General features: G+C 39.4%; 1 protein-coding gene across 4 annotated transcripts in view; it reads right to left on the reverse strand.

Moving 5' to 3' along the window:
- exoc6b (exocyst complex component 6B) overlaps positions 1–22711 on the reverse strand; it is a 145783-nt gene that overhangs the window by 50534 nt on the left and 72538 nt on the right. For 2 of the 4 annotated variants that reach the window (XM_038286421.1, XM_038286422.1), the window contains exons 16-19: positions 16887–16998; positions 16439–16573; positions 16071–16259; positions 8515–8544 (exon numbers count right to left, since the gene is read on the reverse strand). In XM_038286421.1, coding sequence (XP_038142349.1) covers positions 8515–8544; positions 16071–16259; positions 16439–16573; positions 16887–16998 — 466 coding nt within the window. The remainder of the gene's footprint in view (positions 1–8514; positions 8545–16070; positions 16260–16438; positions 16574–16886; positions 16999–22711) is intronic. The other 2 variants (XM_038286424.1, XM_038286423.1) reach the window with 1 other exon arrangement.

A 22711-nucleotide genomic window follows, 5' to 3' on the forward strand; every position in this document is an offset into this window, starting at 1 on the left:
AGGATAGGAAAGAGGAGGGAAAGAAGGGGTAGGAAAGGAAGAGGGAATGCAAGCAAATTATGGGAAAGGATGGCAGTGAAGAGCAAGGAAAACAATATTTACAGAGGAAAATCTGAAAATAAACATAAATCATTCCTGAAAGAATTAGCCAAGGTCAGCCAATCAAAAACCCAAGCCTGTGACTGTTTAAGGTTCTGAAGATTCAAAGCATTAAGTTGTTAGCCGTTTCGCACTAAAACTTTTACATATTTATAAGCATACAGCTTGTCTAATGACTAAAGGAGCTTTAAAATAAAATACTTAGAAGTTAAAGAATTAGATAAAGAAGGTTTGAAACTGTGCATCATTAAGAAAAGAGAGAATGAGGAAAGACCAATTACAACCCAGCCACATTGAAAACAAGGGAAGGACTGATGCACAATGCAAGGCAATAATAAAAAAAAGGAAAGATTTTGGGTCTATGTACATGCTGCCAATTTAATCCTGTTTTTTTTAATGAGAAATCCAAAAAATTGTTTTTTTTTTTGGAATTGAAAGACTGATATTAGGTCTTTTTTTTTTGGTTGTTTACCAATTTGGGGTTTGGGAAAACAAAAACAAAAAAACACAAAAATAAACAAGCTTTTGTTTTTCTATATTTTTTCCATTTGGAAATCAAGAAAAGGTTAGCTTTCAGATTTTGGATTTCCTGTTCCAAAATCAAAATGGAATGACCAGCATTTTCAAGGACCATTTTGTCCTTCCAAATTTCTACTTTTACTTCTGAATGATTCGGAAAACCTTTCTTTTGTCTATTCTTCTAAGTACAGAGAGCTGTTCATAAAAACTCAATAAAAGCACCTCGGCGCTTAACAAATGAACAAACAGAAAACACATAACAGGCAAAGTGAAAAAAAGAGGACAGGAAACAAGTCTGGTTGCGCTGAGAAACAGAAACAACAAGGAAACTAAACGATTAAAGACAAAAAAAAAAAAAAAACAATGTGCATTTTGTAACAATTTTAAAACATCTGGATACAGAGCATTTCGATTCCCTTTCAGCCTCCTATTGTTATTATTCCAGCACCAATAGCTGACCTAATTGCTCACTTTACTTTACCTGCCTGACCCTCCCTGGTTACTAATTATAATTCTTCTTATCCACCTGCTCCTGCTGCTTGATATACGGCTCAGCACAGCTATCGGGGCCAGATAATTGATGATGTTTTTTTGTTTGCTTGAGTTTGAGTTTTTATCCATAGTTCATGTTTTCATTCTCGGAGGCCAGTGGTTAGAGAGGATTGTTACCGTTGTTCCTGATCATGTCCTGGCTCTTGTCCACTGAGCTTGCCCTGTTCCTGTTTTGGCTCAGTAGAGGGAGCTAGTTTAAAGTCCCGCAGTCTTCCTGGTGCCATGTCTTGCTCTGCCTCTGAACTGCTGAACCTGCCTGTCTCCATCTGAGCTTGTCTCCCTAAGCTCGCTTTTGGACTCCTGGAGCCCAGAACCAGCCTGAACGCTCAGTGGATTCCTGTGTCACTGGATCTGTCCATTACTGTTTGGATCGGAACCCCTGGCCGGGTTGGGGACTCCTGGATCTCAGATCTGTCCTGTTCTGATCTGTCCTGTTTGCCTGACCTGGCTGTTCCCTGGGGTTGTGCATCATGGACACTCTGGGCGGCTCCCGCCGCATCTCTTTGGCAGTCCATCGGATGGATCCTGTCTCATTCAAGAGGATGGACTGAACTGTTGAACCAAAGTGGCAATGATGGGTGGTGCCTGCCTCCCCCTGCAGCCGCAGCCACTCCACAGCCAGAGCGTCTGTTTGTTTCAATAATAAACACCTTGAACTTTCCCACTGCCTGTATCGCCTCAAATTGTGGGTCCTACATTTTCAGCTCATGACACCTTTATGGAAATGCCACAAAAATATACAGTGGGTCCTTCTACAACTATCAACATTTAATGTAACATCTAAAGAAATGACCTCAGCTAATAAACTTTGTGACTCATCGTCTTTTGCCTTAAATGTTACTGAAAAGGATAAAAACATCTGTACCTATTTAAACACATTTATATCTTGATTCTTGTAACCAATTCAAGCAGAGAAATCCTCTAGTCTAACTGTAAATGTAAAAAAGGACACCAAAGAGACCACAAGGTCATAATTTGTTAGCCAATAAGAAACTAAGATTGAGAGTATTATGAAATGCAGCCATAAGCCTCCATTTGTATAAAATACACAGAAGGATAGTTTTTTTTAACCTGATTTCATGTCATAGTGAAGAAAACCACAGAGAAGGCATTTCAGGGCATGCAGCATTATAATCTTCCCACTTGGTTTGGACTTCATAACATTAAACATTGGTAAATATATCTAATCTCAATTCTGACACAGAATTTGTTTAAATGTCAAACATGTTTTATAGACATAAAAATCTTTACTTGTATATATAAAATACAGCCCAATCAGTCATTTTCTTAAAGCAGGTAATTTGACATTTTTCTAAAAGAGTCCCTTGTAATGGGAATAACATTTAATAGATGTATGGCCAGATTGGAAACACAGAGAGAACCTGAGGAGACATTTTTCCAAAAATAAAAGCCTCTATGTAGAAAACATTGGTTACTACAGCTAAAGAAGAGTCAACAGCCAGACCACTGAGGTGACTGCGGGATCTGTACATGAGCATTGCCTTTCAGACAAGAACATGCTCCATTTCACAGTGGTATTTACTTTTTAGGCTGTCTGTACTAAGCATCAGAAAATGGAGTTAAATAATCTCTCCATACTGACTTTTTTTTCTCTGTGTGAGCAAACTAAAGAAAAGTTCTTCCCCTCATATCAGTATTCCTACTTTCCTTAAATGCATTACAAATATGGCTTTTGTTTGAATTAACTGTTTTTTTTTTAAGACTACACATGATGCAACATAACTGAGATGCACTTAAACCCTCACAAGTGATTTTTTATGTATAGAAGAGTGAGACTTGTAAACATCAAAAAGTATCCAATATGAAATATGATGTTGATGCAATTCTGTCATCTATGTGGCAATGCTAGTAGACAATAAGCAGAATGAAAACATATAAATCTAAAAAGCATTTTTTCATCAAAAGATTCTATAATATATTTTCCATTATGGTGACAATCAAGTAGACCTGGTTCATGACAGAGCTTCTAAATCTTTCCATTGGGTCCCAGTTTGTTGAGTCTCAGAGCTTCTACATTTCTTTAGACTTTCTCATCATTTAATATAGCTCTCAGAAGAATATGAAATCAATATAACAATCAAGCATCTAAAAAGGAGAGTATGCTTTATGCTTTAAGACCGAATGCGTGAATATCTAAAGATTAAAAAAAGCTTGAGAGAAAACCTTACAGTGAGCTTAATGTGCATTCCACAAACTAAATATGTACAATCTCGAGTTAAAAACAGAAAAAATAAATAAAAAAAAAGGTTTGTATCTTTCTAAATGGAAGTTATCTTGGTTGTTGCTGCTATATCTGACTCAATCAGCAGTGCTTTTACCGGACGGCTATTATAGTTCTCAAGATATTTTGGTACCTACTACAGAAATAAGCAGCACATTTTTAGTTTTCGTGAAATTTCCCCCCATTAAGGAACAGATAAGCAGAAAACACTGTTCAGCCATGTTCACACAGCTTTACTTTAATGGGAGTATTTTCTTTTCTTGCAACTAGACCTACTCTGACTCTGAGAAAATGTAGTCTTCTGTTTTCTAATTTTCAGGGAATCTTTTCTCAGTCAAAGAAGATGCAGTCAGTTTGTGTAAAGATGGTTTTCCCAATAAAATGAAAGAAAAGAATAAAGCTTTAATTTAATACAATATGTAAAAACAAATGCCCTCTCCCTTAGTCTTCCATGTAGGTCGTTAGATGTTTCACCAAATTTTATCAATATTTCAGAATTAAAAAGATCCTTCAGACAAATTAGAAAGAACAACCTGAACCCCCTGTGAAATTTAGACTAATGTAATCCAGGCACCTTTGCTTTAAGTGAATTTCCTGTCTGACAGAAGCAGACAAATTCCAGCCGCTTTAATGACAGAAACAGGTTGAGGTAGCAGGCCAGCGCCAGTGGAAGTCGCATTTCCAATAACACACAGTTTCTCTGCTCCAAGATGAGATTCGACATGGTACCAAAAGTAAGGGCCAGGAAGAACAGCCAACAGAGGAGAGGTTGGATTACAGCAGACAACATGATACTGGTGTATTAGACCAGATTTCAGGCCTCTTCAGGTCCAAATATGCAATGAGGGAGCAGGTTCTGGATGAAACCTAACAGCTACGGGAGCTAAATGTGTTTTGTGGCTTTAAAACAGACTGAATATGGGACTCTCCTGATGGGAATGACAGTAAGAAGAGCAGCTCCAGATTTAAATGTTGCAGAACCATGAATGATTTCTGCATTTATATAACTAAATATCCAGAAAAATATCTGCTTTAAACACACAAACAGATTACGAGCAAATAGTTCTACCTCACAATCTCAGACAGACACCAAAAGGGGACGTATTTTCAGAGACAGAGGTATCTCATTCGTTTCATCTCAGTTTTTTCACATTTGATTTAGTCCAGATCTGTAGATCCTTCTCTTAGCCGCAAGAAGAAAAAAAAAAAACACTACAGTTTCAGTTGCAACAAATTGGAAGGAAAAGTCTAGTTTTAGTAAGTAAAATGCAAATAGATATTTCTGAAAGAGACTAAACATAGATTAATTTGACAAAGTTAGATTTTTCAACTGTCAATTTCTCTTTATTCTCTTTAAACTGTTAAAACTGTTTAAAATAAAGCTTTGGGAATAGAAAAATGTTATAATTGACTGACATGTTAGTGACTGCAGACAAATCTTCTAGAGCCACCATAAAGATGGGTATCAAGGACACTGGTTTCAACTGTTGCGTTTCTTGTTTTAGCCACTTCTTAATCATCTGGTGTCTCGTTCACTGTATCAAATCTATAGTATAGAGATCTATAGTAAAACTATGCATACACCCAAAAGGCAAAGTGGGGTATGCAAAAGACATTTTAGATCTATTAAACCTTGAGTATGCAAAATAAATACATGTCCATGATAAATCGTGTGCATTCAAGACATATCAGCTTCATCCCGCATTCAACCATGAATGTCCTTTATTTAAATGTGCTAGCTGATTGAAACGATTCAGTGGTTACCAATGACAACTACAGGGAGGTTAATGAAAAAAGAAGAAAAAAAATGGTGAATGAGTGGAGAATCAGGTAAATACACTATATTGCCAAAAGTATTTGCTCACCTGCCTTGACTCACATATGAGCTTAAGTGACATCCCGTTCCTAATCCATAGGGTTCAATATGACGTCGGTCCACCCTTTGCAGCTAGAACAGCTTCAACTCTTCTGGGAAGGCTGTCCACAAGGTTTAGGAGTGTGTTTATGGGAATTTTTGACTATTCTTCCAGAAGCGCATTTGTGAGGTCGCACACTGATGTTGGACGAGAAGGCCTGGCTCTCAGTCTCCGCTCTAATTCATCCCAAAGGTGTTCTATCGGGTTGAGGTCAGGACTCTGTGCAGGCCAGTCAAGTTCATCCACACCAGACTCTGTCATCCATGTCTTTATGGACCTTGCTTTGTGCACTGGTGCACAGTCATGTTGGAAGAGGAAGGGGCCAGCTCCAAACTGTTCCCACAAAGTTGGGAGCATGGAATTGTCCAAAATGTCTTGGTATGCTGAAGCATTCAGAGTTCCTTTCACTGGAACTAAGGGGCCAAGCCCAGCTCCTGAAAAACAACCCCACACCATAATCCCCCCTCCAACAAACTTTACACTTGGCACAATGCAGTCAGACAAGTACCGTTCTCCTGGCAACCGCCAAACCCAGACCCGTCCATCAGATTGCCAGATGGAGAAGCGCGATTCGTCACTCCAGAGAACGCGTCTCCACTGCTCTAGAGTCCAGTGGCGGCGTGCTTTACACCACCGCATCCGACGCTTTGCATTGCACTTGGTGATGTATGGCTTGGATGCAGCTGCTCGACCATGGAAACCCATTCCATGAAGCTCTCTGCGCACTGTTCTTGAGCTAATCTGAAGGCCACATGAAGTTTGGAGGTCTGTAGTGATTGACTCTGCAGAAAGTTGGCGACCTCTTCGCACTATGCGCGTCAGCATCCGCTGACCCCGCTCCGTCAGTTTACGTGGCCTACCACTTCGTGGCTGAGTTGCTGTCGTTCCCAAACACTTCCATTTTCTTATAATACAGCTGACAGTTGACTGTGGAATATTTAGGAGCGAGGAAATTTCACGACTGGATTTGTTGCACAGGTGGCATCCTATCACAGTTCCACGCTGGAATTCACTGAGCTCCTGAGAGCGACCCATTCTTTCACAAATGTTTGTAAAAACAGTCTGCATGCCTAGGTGCTTGAATTTATACACCTGTGGCCATGGAAGTGATTGGAACACCTGATTCCAATAATTTGGATGGGTGAGCAAATACTTTTGGCAATATAGTGTATGTTTGATAGTGGGGTGACAAATAAACGGAAGGCATAAATAAAAACGGTCTGATATAGACCAATGGTTTTCAAACTCTGTCCTGAGGACCCACGATAAGACCTACTGTCCAGCATATTTTGGATGCATCTCTGCCGCAGCACACCCATCATGATTGTATCCCCTTCTCAGCAGCAACTACAGGCTGCAGGGGCCTGTTAATCAACCATTTATCCAAGTCTGCTCTGACGAGACAGACACATACATAAAACATGCAGGACAGTTGGTCCCGAGGCGCGAGTTTAAAAACCACGGATAAAGTCTGATCGTATTAACAGTGCCATCCAAGATGGCAGGCAGTATTGACCTTTGTGCTGGCTGTGTACAGTATGTCAATTTATGGATAATTTCTAAACATTATTTTATTCCTAAAAGTTGCATTAGGAACACAGTTCATTGTTGATTCTGGTCAAGAACTGAATGAGAATTTATGCTGTAAAAAAAAAAGCCATTTGCAAGGATGGGCAAAGTGGTTACACCTCTGATCGATCAACAAAATAATAATAATACCAATGATCGGGATAACCTGCCCACTGTTGCCATTTATGAAAGTCAACAAACAAACAAAAATACTGGTCAGATGTTTTGCCCATACTAAATATAACTACAATTCGTAAATGTATCTCAAAGCTTATATATACCAGAATGCTGATTATCCAGCTAACCTTCCCTGTCTTTCCTCCATTTTAGTTGTGAACACTGTCCTTCCTTTGTTTGAGACCTGTATTAAACAGAGATGGCGGGGGTCTGGTGGGTCGGTCTCTCCAATACTGAACCTAGTTTAGCACATAGATCCAAGAACAACACTAGGGAGTCTGGTAAACCAGTCATCATCATTGGTCTGGAGATCTCGGTGATCCCTGAAAAGGTTTTCCCTCCAAAATCTCCCATTTTAGAAAAGGTATTCTAGCCAAGAAGCATCCATCCCACACCACTGCATGTTACTTCTATATTAAAATGCTTACATCAATCAGTATGAATGCCTCACAGCTTGTTTAATTGAGTTCTGTGGCACGAAAGGTCATGTTGATAATCCTTGAAGAGGAACGTAAGGATGGGGAAACATTTAAATATTGCACAAGCTTTCATTAATGATTTATTTTTATTTTCGATAGGTCCTCAAGCATAGATTCTAAATTCACTGATCCATCTTTTTCTGATCCAATCCAATACCGTTACATGGGCTGAGCATCTCGGCCGGTATCTGATACTGATCCAATTCTCATGTTGAATGAATTAACAGTTTACCTTGCTATGTGAGTAAAGGCATCATGCTCGACAATAAAATTGGTTAAAAAAGGTAAGAAATGAAAAGAGAAAAATCATCACTAACTGCCGTGCGCTGCTCTGCAGGATGAGATAATAAGTGTTGCAATCACAGAACTGAGGTGACCAATCTCTGTAACTCTACTGTGGAGTGTGATGGCAATATAAATAGAAATTACTGGATGAGAACACTGGATCTGCATCATTCATCTGATCGAACTAATTAGACTATATCAGAGCCAATATCTGGTCCAAGTATGGGATTGATGCATATCTAGTATAGATAGCTGAGCTTCATCAGTATAAGTAAAGTTTACACTATTGGATACTGATAGAAACATATGAAATGAACCCTTGACTAACATATCACTCTGTTTAATGAATCTCCATGTTAGCTTTAAATGACTTCATTAAATCAACGCACTTTTCATTGATTTATAACTCACCGACATCCCTTGTAAGGGAAATTAAAGCAAACAAGTTATTTTAAGCTTAAGTCTAGTATGTCCAAAAACTGTCTCTTGTTTTTTTTTTTTTTCCTGCAGCAGGAAAAAAAAAAAGATGAGAACACATCAAATGCGTATTCAAGCAAACATGCGTCACTTCATTTCTCTCTCATGCTGTTGAATTTATGAGAAGCTCCAAACTGAGGGGTTAAACATGTCAGTAAGGTGAACGCCACTGCACTTCAGTAAAAACCCACATACTCACCGGTAAGGTGGCGTGCTCTACAGGCATTCCCTACAGTCAGAAACATATAAAACATCAGCTTGACTCTAAAACATCAAGGTTTCAATGTTATCACTGGGAAAAATGGGACCCTAGAGCCGTACATTAGCTGAACAGAAACCTGGAGATGTTTCCAGCTCTGTGTGCAGACCAAGTATTGCACACGCTCCCTCAGAGGGTTGACTAATTGGCCTCCATCACTCTGACATAATGAGGCATCACAGATAATCAACACAAAATGATGAACCCAGTAGTCAAAAGGTGATCAGTGCTCCACGGTAAACAGATCAGGTAGCTTCTGAACCCTGAAACTTGGAGGCTTTCGAGACCTGAATTCCCTTACTGATTCTTACATGATCACTTTCACCCTGGAGGCCTTTCCCCATTATCCTCATTCCATCTCAATAATTTGAGCCTGGCTGAATTATGAGCGTTATTCTGCAGAGTCCAACTCTGAGTGAAGCTATTAGCTCTTGGATAACGTCTGCAGAGACCCGAACACAGCGGAGATGTTGTGTTTACAGTGTCCAAAGCTGATGAAGACATCTGATCCTGCTGAGGTCTATCTCCATACAACATAGCTTCTAGCTCAGGGCTCTGAACTCTGAAAAAACATTTACAGACATAGAAAACCACAAAATGAAATCTCAATCCTACAGGAGTGCAGGAATCCCAAAGTTTACCTCGGTCATCCCAAACTTTTACTGCGTATACTTATTTTTCTTTTTGCAACTCATTTTAGTGAGGTATTTAAAGAAATATTTGGAAAATAAAGTGCTGTGTTGATTTAAACACAGAAGATGAAACATCCAGGTACATTATTAATGGACAGCTGGTCTGACAAGGAGGGAAACATTTATCAGGTGGGAAACAAGATTTTCATGAGGAAAACAAAAAAGAAACGAAATAATGATAACTAATCTCACATTGGAGAAATTCACCGCTGCATTTAACCCATCCCCGTGTGGAGGAGTGGGCTGCCACTGTGCGGCGCCCAGGAAGCAGCGTTGGGTTAGGGGTTTTGCCAAGGAACCAGGTTCTTGCAACCTTCTTAAATCACAAGCGCACTACTTTAACCCACTAGATCAGCACTACCCTGAATGGTAATGGTTCTCATTTAAGTCAAACAACAGATCTTCTGCTGCAATCCTCACAATGTTTTAAACTTCTGCAATTTGTGGTAATCTGCTATTAAAGTCACTTAAATATGACGGACTAGAGATGCTTCTTAAAATTGCAGGACATTAGACACCATTTATTTAGACTTAGAAAATGAAGCTTCTGAACTAGGCCATTATATTTTTTACTTTAACTTTGAGTCAGGATGGCCAAGCAGCCGAAGGCGCAAGCCTCAAGTTATAACTTATTACCAGCTTGGAGGATTCTATTCTCCAATAGGAGGCGTGAGTTCAAATCCCACTCCTGACAGTGAAGTTGCATCTTTATGGAAGTGTTGGCCTAGTGGTTAGAGCAGCGGGCTTGTGCTCTGAGAAGGTTGCAAGTACCTGATTCGATCCCCACAGCCTGCACTCTGGGTCCCTGAGCAAGACCTTTACCTTTTACTGCTCTCCGTGTGCTGCACAATGGCAGAACCACTGCTCCCCAAGGGGATGGGTTAAACGCAGAGGTAAATTTCTCCAGTGTGAGAAATAATAATGTTCAATTATTGGGGGAAGTGGAGGCCTAGTGGTTAGGGCATTGTACTTGGATCCCAGAGGTTCTGAGTTTAAGCCCCACCCCCACAGACTGCCACTCTGGGTCCCTGAGCAAAGCCCTTAACCCCACACTGCTCTCCAGACGCCGCACAATGGCAGCCCACTGCTCTCCAAGGGGATGGGTTAAATTCAGAGAGGTTATTTTGTTGCTCTGTACTTGTGACAGTGTAATGACAGTACACTGTCACAAGTTTAAAAGTTTATTAAAATTTTAAAAGTGTAAATTTTAAAGGAAAAGAAGGAATGTAGAGAAATGAGAAGAAGAGCGATAACTTCTCCACCTCTATGATCGAAGCCAGAGGAGTTAAAAATAGGACCATTTCCCCCAAAACAAACTGGATCCGATTTGGCATAAGGTCATATGATGTTGCTTCCAATCGGAATGGTCAGAATGAGTCAGAGACATGGTTGGTAAACATCCTCTTTGGGGGAAACACATTGGTCAAAATGCAATGTAAACATGAAGCAAGTTTTGATCACTGGAGTGAAACTGATCTCGTTTTAGCTTGTTAGAGCAGTTTCATGTTTACTCACAGAACAGTGTTTATTAAAGCGGCTGTTATCTCGGGATTTCCAGAACATACTCTCATCGAATACCTGATCTCACATATTTGGTGGCCTTTAGACAAAGCTTCTACTCAGACCAGATGTTTTTTGAAGAAATTGAAAGTGTGTAGAGACGTATGGCCTGCTGACTAGGGGTGGGTATTGCCAAAGAAGTCACGATTCGATCCGAATCACAATTCACATGCCACGATGCGATTCTATCACTATGCATCACGATACTTGAAATATGGCGATGAATTGCGATATTTTCACTGAACACTGTAAGAAAGAAATACAGCTATTACCAGTGGCTGACTGGCTGTGTGTGATCTGGATAGTGTCTTCAATTGATACTTAACTGAAAGCAACGGAATTCATAATTAGCTTTATTTATTTAAATGACTATCGAAGGATCGTCATGATGATTATTTTGCACACCCCTACTGCAGACACCCTCCAGCAGTGTGTTTTCGGTGGTTAGCCTCTTTATTTTGAACGGTTACTTTACCAAAAACACCATAAATACTAACGCTGGACTGGGTAAGATTATGCACCATGTCATTACACCACCAATGAGGCTGGATGTGTTCGTGTTTGTTAACACCAAATAACAGGGAATGTTGCAGCTTAAATTCAGACCTGTGGAGCATTTTTTTTTTCAGTTTCCGAATTTCTAAATGAGCTGCAGCCTCTGGTATCTTTGCTGGTATCAATCATTTTTCTAAGTATTCACATACTGATGATCAGACATGCTGTGATGCATAACTTGGTTCTAAAAAGTGTACATTTAAAGGAATAGTACACCCAAAACATGATTAGCCTTCATTTTCTACTCACCCTCATGCTGAACAACACTCTGGAGTACTTTTTTGATATCTCAAATGCATCTGGAGATCTGGGAGGCTTCTTGCTGTCTGCTGACATTCAAATAATGGAGGTCTATGGCGCCCGAGGCAGAAAGGTCCATAAAAGTCCACAAAAAACGTGTCAATATTCCTCCATACTGCTCGTCCAATGTATTCCAAGTGTCCTGAGTGGGTAGCATCCAGAATTTACTCGAAACGAAGTCATTTAGAATGTTTTTAGAGCATAAACAGTAGTGTATAGGATTTCCTGAAAGCGCATTCACGGCGCTACGGAAACCGCGGCAGACCAAGCCAGATGAAAGTGCGCATTCAGCTCGGCAAAGAACTCAACACTGAAGTCCTCGGACATTTTTCTTTCGTTGTTTCTTTCTTTGCACAGGTAAACAGCAAATTTCTTCTTCTATGCTTGCATTATCAAGAGCAGACGCTGAATGCGCACTTTCATCTGGCTTGGTCTGCCGCAGTTTCCGTAGGCTCGTGAACTCGCAGGCGCGCGCTTTCAGGAAATCCTATACACTACTGTTTATGCTCTAAAAACATTCTAAATGACTTTGTTTCGAGTAAATTATGGACGCTACCCACTCAGGACATTTGGAATACATTGGACGAGCAGTATGGAGGAATATTGACACGTTTTTTGTGGTCTTTTATGGACCTTTCTGCCTCGGGCGCCATAGACCTCCATTATTTGAATGTCAGCAGACAGCAAGCAGGCCTCCCAGATCTCCAGATGCATTTGAGATATCAAAAAAGTACTCCAGAGTGTTGTTCAGCATGGGGGTGAGTAGAAAATAAAGGCTAATCATGTTTTGGGTGTACTATTCCTTTAAGTTGCTGTTCTCTTTGTTTTGTTTTTTGGGTTTTTTTTTTTTTTTTTTTTTTTTACAGTGGGTTGACAGGAAAGGGGTTTTGAGGGAGGGGGAGGGGAGAGACATTCGGCAAAGCACCACAGGTCAGATTCGAACCCATGCCAGCCACATCGAGGATTAAGGCCTCCGTACATGGGTTGTGTGTGCTAACCACTGCTACACCGAAACACGTCCCTAAGTTGCTATTCTATCAGCTGAAAACTTCCAAACTGTGTGGAAATCCTAGCAGCTCAGCACTATTTCATTCTAACCTGTGTGGTACCAACAACCATTGCATCTTCAGTCACTTAGATCTAATTTTCCTTATTTTGATGCACATCTAGATCCTAAAATGAACAGAGTTGCTGCTGTTTTATTGGTTAAGTTATCTGTGAACCTGCAACTGGAAATGTGTATCTATTAAAGCAACCTGGTGAGTGTAGAACAAGCCTTAAAGGAACTTGGAACAATAAAAGTATGTATATCAGTAACTCCTGGCTTTTATAATAGCCTCCTAACTGAAGCCGTATCCAGTTCATGTCTACATAACTCACCTCTTTCACACCACCAGTCCTTATCTGAGCGGGGTCATACCACCCAGCGTTTTAGATCCATAGCATCTGATCTACTTAAGAGGCCTCACGCCACGTTCGGGTCCGTGTTAAAGCATGTGTGATGGGGTCATGTCCGGGGCTTTGGAACAGGGGTGGGTGTGAAGGAAAAGCTGATTAGATGTGCTGCAAAACACTTAGCTCAAGCACCGTCTGTGTGTGGCCCTGTGACCCGGCTGGTCCGAATCTAGGCGCCTAATCACCTTAAAGCTGATCTGCGTGTGTGTTTGCATCATAGGAGTCTGTTCATGACCTTTGATCAAAACAGGGTGGCAAGAAAATAGGTCTTTGGGTATTTTACTTTGTTCTTGGAAGAATTTAATTCATTAAATTTCATATCATTAATCTGCATGACAGCAGAAAAAAAAAACACCCTGTGTTTGTTTTTGTTTTTTTGTTACTTATATTTTATTGAACTTTTGAAAAAGAACATTTAAAACGTTAACTTACAGTGTCCATTTCTTCCATTTCTTTTCCAATTGTGGTTCTTGTAGCCTTAAGGAAGTATGTTTGTTTTTCCATTAGGAATATGTCTTTTATTGTTGTTACCCATTGCTATTTTGATGGTGAAATACACTTCTCCCAGTTCCTTGTGATTTTTTTTTGCTGCTATCAACAATATTTAATAATTTACTAAATATTCATCAGATTTATCAATAATACCATCGCAAAAATTATACAAATCAAGAAGTTTAGGCTTTAACTGTGATTGCTTTTTTTTTAAAGAGTTTTGAGCTTACATCGATATCAATACTGCAGATATATTAGCATAGAAAGACAGAGAGACAGAAAGACACAGTAATTTTCGGACTATTAGCCACACCTGAATATAAGCCGCAGAAGCTAAATTGCATGATTTGTACATATACAAGCCGCACCGGACTATAAGCCGCAGGTTTTTTTATGTTTAATGTCCGTCTTTCTCGCAGTCGTTCTGTCTCGTACCACTCGCGGTAGAAGTCTGCTTCCAGAGGACCTCCGCATTCCCCCCAAGCGTGTACCGTACTTGTGTGTTGAAGCAAATGTGACGTCAACATGGTGGATAGTAAAATCGATAAATTTAGGTATTACGCTAGTGGCCGTTAGTTGTAAAAGTCCATAGATAAGCCGCATTGTTATAAAAGCCGCAAGGTTGAAAAATGGGGAAAAGGTTGCAGTCCGAAAATTACAGACGGACCGGTCGGTCGGTCGGTCGGTCGGTAGATAGATAGACAGATGTTTGGATGAGAGCATGATGATTGTGATATGATTTTTATTAATCTGTGATCAATATAAAACATTATTTACATTGATAAACTTTTAAATACAACTGACTTAATTTTATTTATTTTTTAAGCTCTTAAATCAGGGATTTAAATCATAAGCAACATTCTTCAAATCATAACAAAAAAAATGTTATTGGTTTTTTTTTTCAATTTAATCCCAATATGAAACAGACAAACACCAACAAGCCGAAAATAACCAACAAACATTAATATCGCCCCACTCTCACTGATGGGTTTCACATTATAAATCAATAAATGATTAAGATTTATACTGATGTTAACGTTTAATTGATAAAAAAAAAAAAAAATCTAATCAAAAGTACAAACTAAATGAAACTTGCTCAGGCATTTACCGTAACAAAGACACTATTGGGAAATTTATACATTACAGATAAAAACGGGTCACAAAGAGTTCATTAAAGATCCTTGGAATAACCTAATTAGAGCAGTGGCCTTTTATTAAAAAGCACCGCTGCTTTAATGCTTTAAGGCGTTCTGAATTAACAGGATCTAATGATTTCCCCAGCTGCACTGTGAAACACGCTCTACGAGCTGCAAATGTTGCACTACGGCATCCTGACTCAAGAGTAAGGTGATTACAGTTGGGGCTTTAGTGTCAATAGCCTGAGCCTATGGATAATCCGCAGCTGCTGACCCGAGCGGCTCACCCTTTAATCATCTCAGCGTAGCCCCGTGTTAACGATCTAATCTGTAAGCAGCCGACACTAACGAACTAAAGCAGATTGTTCAGCCCTGTGATGTGCTATGCTGACACGACGAGGCGCTTTCAAACCAAACAGAACTCCTCAAAGGTTAAAGGCTGTTCCTCAAAAGTGTCTCTTCCAGTTTTAGTCGTGAAAATGATTTCTATCCCAATTTTTCCACTTGTTAGATATTATAGAAAGCAAATACATTAATCTGGTTTTGAAGCTTACCCAGCACTAATGCTGTATATAATCACTCTGTATGCTTTAGTGACTCGGGTGGCCATGTTATTGAGATCTGCTTGATGGTTTAGGCTGTATTTTTTGGATTTGATAAAGCCGCTGCATAAACTATATAGAAATAAGAAAAAATATCTTAAATTAAGTGATTTTACCCTTCATTTGACTAGGTATATGAGATTTGCCAATGGAATGAGCATTTTAAAATGAAATAATTAGATATTATGCACTTGAAAAAAGACAATGCCCTTGTTTTTTCTTATTTTAAATGTAATTTGTCTTGTTCCATTAGCAAAATGTCTCTTTTACCCCCTTTATCCAAGAATAAATGCGCTTATTTAAAGAAAAAATGACTTATCTAGGTTTCGATTTTTTCTAGTGAATTCATCATATGATCAGTTCACATTTTTATGCTTGGCTAATTAAAACTCACTGAATCGATGGTTTTCTTAACTACAATTAGCTGCAGGACATAACTTAGGTCGTTTTAGGGATTTAAAACAATTAATAGATACATTTTATTATTGACAAGCAGCTCTTTTCTTAGGTGAGCAAAGAAAGCAAACAGAATTTTATAGAAACTCTGATGACCGACTGATCACCCACTAAAAATGTATTAAATCTGTCATCTTTGAAAGAAAGTAAGTTTTTAGAAGAATATTTGTTTGTTCTGCAAAATTCCTACATGGGAAGTTTATCAAATAAATGTGCTGCACTAATGTATTATGTGTGGGGGTACTAACCGGCAGGTTGGTGAAGACGCTAAACGTGCTCCGTAGAAATGCGATCAGGTCAACCAGGTAGTCGCTGGTGGTTAGATTCCCGCTTCCTTGAGCGGGCGACATCCAGTCATAATCAGCCAGCTGCAGGAACTGGTCAATCTTAGCGTTCAGGCTGGTGTAGATCTCTGCCTCAGCTGCATGCCGGGCATCCTGTATTGGGACAGAGAGTTTCCAGTGCATACATTTAAAGACCGTTTCAGGAAACACATAAATATATATGCTTTGCACACAGGGGGAAAAAAAGTTGTTAGATTGTGGTTTTGTTTGTGTTTTTTCAGAGAAATGCAGCTAAAAAAGAAAGAAGAAAGGAAAGCTAGAAGTGCACTTACCTTGAATGTTGAGGTCCCGTAGAGCTTGGTGGCGTTCACCATGTCAGGGGGAACATTCGTTATGTTGGTTATGAACTCCTCCAGGAAATGGCAACTCTGCTCCAGGTGGGTGGTGTTAATGATCACCTGCACCAACTGTACAAACAGACAAACAGCAGTCAGGAAGTAGAGTAAGAAAAAGATTAACGCAGCACCACAATAAGAGCTAAAGGAGGCTCAGTTTTAGGAGCAAATCTAAAGTAAAATCATTCTGCCGTGAAAATGTCCATCCTCAGCCATCATCTTGTCTTATCCAGTGCACATCAATTTTGGAAAGAAGGAAAAATATTTCCTTTTTTTTTTTTTACCCAACAGATTGGGTAAAGCTTGTGTTTTTTTCATGGATAAAGAGCCAAAGATGATGAGAGGTATACATGTCATTCTTAACCAGGTGGACGTTGTCCTTTACCTCCGCCAGGCCCACATTCTTCTTCTTGATGGCGTAATGAAGACTGTTACTCAGGGTTCTGGTCAGCAACAAGTTGGTCGACTTGCGGATCATGTCGTCTATCTCTGTGGAACTGCAGACAAAGAGACATCTGTGATCAAAGCATCTTACTGGGGTTCCCACTTCTGTGTACAGACCAGGCATGGAGTAAATGTTTTCTATTCCACTGTTATGTAATAGTAGATCTGTGTGATATGGACCAAAAATAATATTGATATTTATGGGCATAACAGCGATACATGATACTTATCTATATTTTTTTAATTTCCTAAAGTGATTTAATAAAAGTACATGAAAGACATGTGGAAAATTTACCATAACTACGTAAAAAAAAAACTGCTGCTGCAGATTAATTTGAAAATAACCTTTTTTTTTTTTTTAAGTGAACAGATATGATGTATGTGCTAGATGACTGTGCTACCTGTGTTTCACCATGGACACAACATGTTCAGGGTGATACAAACTAGTCTTAGTTCCTTTTATGAATGCTGCAGATGTATTTTAGCCAAAAAGGTTCCTTTTTTATCTCATCTGAGACCCTTACTTAATGCAGGGGTTGACGTTAAGGATTTTTACCACTTGCCCTTTGGGCAAGTGACTTTCACATTTCATTTGCCCAGAAACAATTTTTACTTGCCCAGTATAATGTTTGATAAATATAGTTCCTAATATTCATTTTTGTATATATATCAATGAAACATGTTTGTTTTTTAATGTTTTTTGTAATTCAGTATTTTTTAAGTTTACAGGTTCCTTGTGTGTATATGCATGCGTCAGATAATGAACTCAAGCCTACATTACTGTGTTAACATGCTTTTCAATCCTTCCTGCACATTCTTTTCAAACTAAACTTTGCTTTAAACTGTTGTGTGCTTGGAAAAATATAAATTGTAATGTTAAAAATCAAAAAAAAAAAACTTGACAGGTTAAAAACGAGACTGAAGTCACAGATGTCAGAAATGAATAACTTTTATTTTAGAGTCACGGTATGTTTATACAAGATGATACTATTAATATAATGTGACTTTTCTAGAGAATCATTATACATAGTTATTTTATACAGGGTTTCCTCTGTCTTGCATCATTTCAGATTTCCCTGACTTTTAACTGACTATGGACTAGTTTTCCCTGACAAAATAAATGCAGCAACAAGACAATAACATAACAGGTCACCAATTTAACATGTTTAGCTCTATAACATTTAAATGCACCTCTCCAATGTCTAAGGAAAAAAAATGAATGAAAATTTTTTAGTGTATGGCCTGCATCACTGTACAGAAGACTGCCATATGTTAGCCATATTTAAACTGTGGGCATGGCATACAATTATGCCAATTTTCCTAATACCTGACCGATAATGTTTAATCTAGGGTTATCTGGGTGCTGGGTGAAATGGGTTGAAGGTAAAATAGCCTTGTTGTTGTTTTTTAGCCTGCCAAGTCAAAAATCAAGACAAAAATCCCCGGACAAAAATCACGCCATCTGGTGGATAATCACGCAGCTTTTTGAAATCACGCGGCTTTTTAAAATCACGCAAGAATGTGTACAAAACAACAAAAATGGCGCAGGCAACGATTGTGGGTCGGTTTCAGCAAATGTTGGTGATTTTAAAGTAATTTTGAGGGTTAATTATATATATATATATTTTTGTGATCATTGCACTTGCCCTGCGGGCAAATGCAATGAAATTTGTACTCTCCCAACAATAAAAACTACTTGCCCAGGGCGATCGGGCAATGGTTAACATCGAGCCCTGTAACGTATCTGCTGTATCTTCTACAAGTTGTGTTAAAAACTCTGACCCGGACTTGCAACAGTTTTCTTTCTTCTTTACACTCATCCATGGAGAACAAATTTCCATAACCTCTAAAGCCTTCTTAGACCAACTGAAGATTGGTCCAATTTCATTTCAAGGTGTCTTTAAAACGGGGCTTCAAATGCAAGCTTGTCAAACTTCCCAGATGTAAAAGTTGAAGGCTGTTTATCAGTTTCCTTTCACCTCACAATTATGCACAGTTTTGTTTTGGCAAATGAGATAAAAACCCATTTATATAGGTTTGGGGAGGTTATGTGACAGAAATCTGAAAACATGTAAGTACTTTTGCAGGGGACTGAAAATGCAGGAGCAAAGAGAAGAGCAACACATCTAACTATGCGTAGTGATGCCAGCAAAAACAGTTTGGGTGAATTTCTGAAGGAGTAAATGTCAGCCAAGCTCCTTAACAGCTTTACCATGTTTTAATCCATCCTGGTACCTTTCAATAAACTGATCTGTTCTAGGGTAAAAAGGGATGCACAGAACAAGCCCATCATTCTTTTCTGATAAAGTTTTCTAACAGGATTTTAATAGTCAGTAAATTACAAACTCTCCACAACCAGCCAGGCAAAACCCTGAGACCAGCTCAAGTTACCCAATAAAGAAAGTTCATGGCAGAGACGCAGACCGGCTTAACAAAATGACTGACATGCTATCCGTTTTGTTTTGTTTGAAATGAGCCCGATGTTTGGTGAGGAAACTCAGACAAATTTCAGCACCGTGTTACTGGGGAGTCCGGTAACATTTTGCATGGCAGCAAGTTCCCCTGGCAAATGGTTTAATAACAGGTTCCTGGAAGAATCAAACTGTGCAACAAATGCACACAGAGCCGGAGACATCCATGCAAAGGTCTGAAGAGGTGAAAAATACAGATAATCAGCAGAAGAAAAAAAAGAAAAAGGATCATTCCAACAGAGAAATGATGAATAATCTGTTTAGTTCGAGGTTTATGTTTTTTTTTTTTGGTCTCCGTCTCTGACTCCAGAACCCTGCGGGTAACACACACACACACACACACACACACACACACACACACACACACACACACACACACACACACACACACACACACACACACACACACACACACACACACACACACACACACACACACACACACACACACACACACACACATTCCAACCAAATCAGTAAATTGTCTGCGCTTGGAATTCAACCTAAACACACACAGACGCATGCAGCTTCGCCTGAGGGAGAATGAATACTGGAATCCTAAACTCTGTCCTTTTCCAAAAAAGCTCAAGAATCCAAAAAACGTTCCGGCAACTCAGGGGGGCATAAAGAAAAAACAAAAAAAGAAAAAAAAACCTGGAACAGCAGAAGTGCAGAGTGGACAGAAATGATGTGTGCAGCGAGTGGCAAAAAGTCAATGCATCCTAGTGAACTCTGTGGGTGTACAAATATAGACCCACCGCAGGGTTCAGATTGAATTTCATTGTATTTATGCTGCCATCAGTCACAAACAGCCGGCGGTCGGCTCTGTCAAAGAGAGGCCTAAAGAGAGGTCTAAATAATGAACTTGTGTCATTTGATAATTATGAATTCCAAGCATATCCTGTCCTTAGCTGTTACTCAGGGCTTTATTCTCAGCTCACTTTCATTCCAAATCTATAGTCTCTCTCCAGCCCTGATTATGAGGCGTGAAAAAATCCCATATGCTTTGTTTCTTTACCACCACATTTGTCTAAAGCACGGTCGGACTGGTAATCTGGTAATCCCAGACTGGTAATCTGTGATAACAGGCATTTGTCCGGTGCGCCGGTCCTAATTTCAGCATGCAAAGGCCGGCCCTCCTTAAACCATACCGGCCCCAACACTTAGTCTCCGGTTGAAGCAACTACCTGTCACAGTAAATAACTCGAGGAGCTCAAGAAGTAATGCAATGTTAAATACCTAAATGATGCATGCAGTATATATAGCCATTCCTTGTCATGCACATCCGTGTGACGGTTGGCATATGGTGTCATTTTCTATTTGTTCAAACTGTAAAATCCTTGCAACAAACTAAATTATAATAAAACTAAAATACTTTCTTCAAACTGAACTATGATGTTCCTTTTATATTTGGCAAATTTATGTTAGAATATTTTGCAAAAACATGTTCCTGTGCATGATGGGGTTTTGCATCTTAAGGCTAACGTTTCCCGTCTTACGTGCATTGTTGCCAGGTTGGGAAACATCCCAAGCTGTCAGTTTAGGAAGGCCGTCTATGGGTAAAAAATCTTTTTCTTTAGATTTATGGCCTAAGAGATCAATAGACTATGGTTCAAATTGGGTGAGATTTCGTAAATCCAGGCGGTTTATGAAAATTTTTTGGGCTGGAAAACGTAAGTCAGTGACATCTGGCAACCTTACTGGACGTTACCCAGCAGAAGTCACTGTAGCGTCCGTGTTAATAACCAAATCCAAAAACCGCATTATAGAAGTCTTGGTGATGGTTGTCATGTGATGCATGAAGATAGATCGGTTAATCCACAATGTGTATTTGTATTGTGTTTCACATTTGAGACGCACGCGTTTGACTGTGCTTCTACTTTTTTTCAGGGAGGGGGCATAAGTGGGCCGGTGTAGATGGAAAAATGCTGAAAATAGTTCCCACTCCGAGCCTGGTGACTGGTCTAAAGTCACATCAACTCATGGTTGAAAGAAACAAAGAAAAAAAGAAAGAAAGGTATAGTAAGTTTTGATATCAATAAACTGACAGGTGTGCACAAGCCAACATAAATTTTATGATTGGCAAATGCTCATGTCCACAGGTGGAAGATTACTGGTGACAACTAGAGAGTATGAAATTGTTAAAGATATGAAAGTTATTACCCACTAGATGCATGCAATGAACAACGCATGCATCCATGTGTATGTAATCATTAATGGCACTTAAATTCACTTTCAAAAATGGCTTAAGCTGTTCTAGTATAAATTATGTTTACTAAGGAGGATGTGTATGTATCAGTTGAGAGGAGCGTTTTGTAGCCCATTCCCTCTGGCCAAAATACCCCTTTAAACCCAGGAACAATCGGCGAAACAATAATGTACACTGACTATGCCCTGGTTTCCTTACATGTTGCTCTCCAGTGTTTACTTTCCTGATTTCTGCCGCACTGGTGACACCATCAATGCTAACCCAGGATGATGGTGTCACCAGACACACAGCAGGTGGCGGACAGAGGTCACACGGCTTGCCAGCGAGGGGCCAGACTCAGTTTTTTGGGGGTTTTTTGGCAATGGGAAGGGAGAAAGATGCCGATTGTTAACGGGTCGACCCATGTTGGAAAAACATGCGTTGATCTGGTGAACCTGTCTTTGAAAATAAGAACAGTGTTGGAGCCGGACACCATTAGAGATCCTGATCTATCTATACCCGTATAGCTGTAAATCAACTGGGGTTCCCAACATCATCAGTATTTCAGAGGTAACAGCCAGGCCAGTTGGGCCTGGGTGAGTTGACCTTTAGTTGAGATATACCAGAAGTGGGGGATGGAGGAAACAATATGTTAGATATCCAGTCTTTACTCCAGTGATCATTGGTCTGAAAGTCACCGTGCACTTCTTGTTACAATACAACAAACACAGGTAGACATCTTGAACTGAGAATTTTCCACACAGTGCAACCAAATATATGAACTTATTAATCTCAGTTTGTATAGAGGGTTATTTTTGGTTACCCATCTGAAGATATAAACGCAGAAGTACAATTTGTCTTTAGTTATTGGAAAACTTTTTCATTCAATGTACAAATTATTTGAGAAGCACAAATCAAACACCTTACTGGTGGTCAAGTACAATGCAATGTTCACTTTTTGTCTGGGATGACACATTTTGGAATAGCATAAATCTGGCACCAACAAGGCAGAGGATGTCTTGGTGAATATATCATTTGATTTTCCTTACAGTGAAAAAACAAGTCAATAACACAGGTCAGGTTTGTCCACCCTTTATGCACACTTGA

The sequence above is a fragment of the Cyprinodon tularosa genome, unplaced genomic scaffold, assembly GCF_016077235.1.
Source record: "Cyprinodon tularosa strain WSP-4 unplaced genomic scaffold, ASM1607723v1 ctg225, whole genome shotgun sequence".
Taxonomy (NCBI): Eukaryota; Metazoa; Chordata; class Actinopteri; order Cyprinodontiformes; family Cyprinodontidae; genus Cyprinodon; species Cyprinodon tularosa.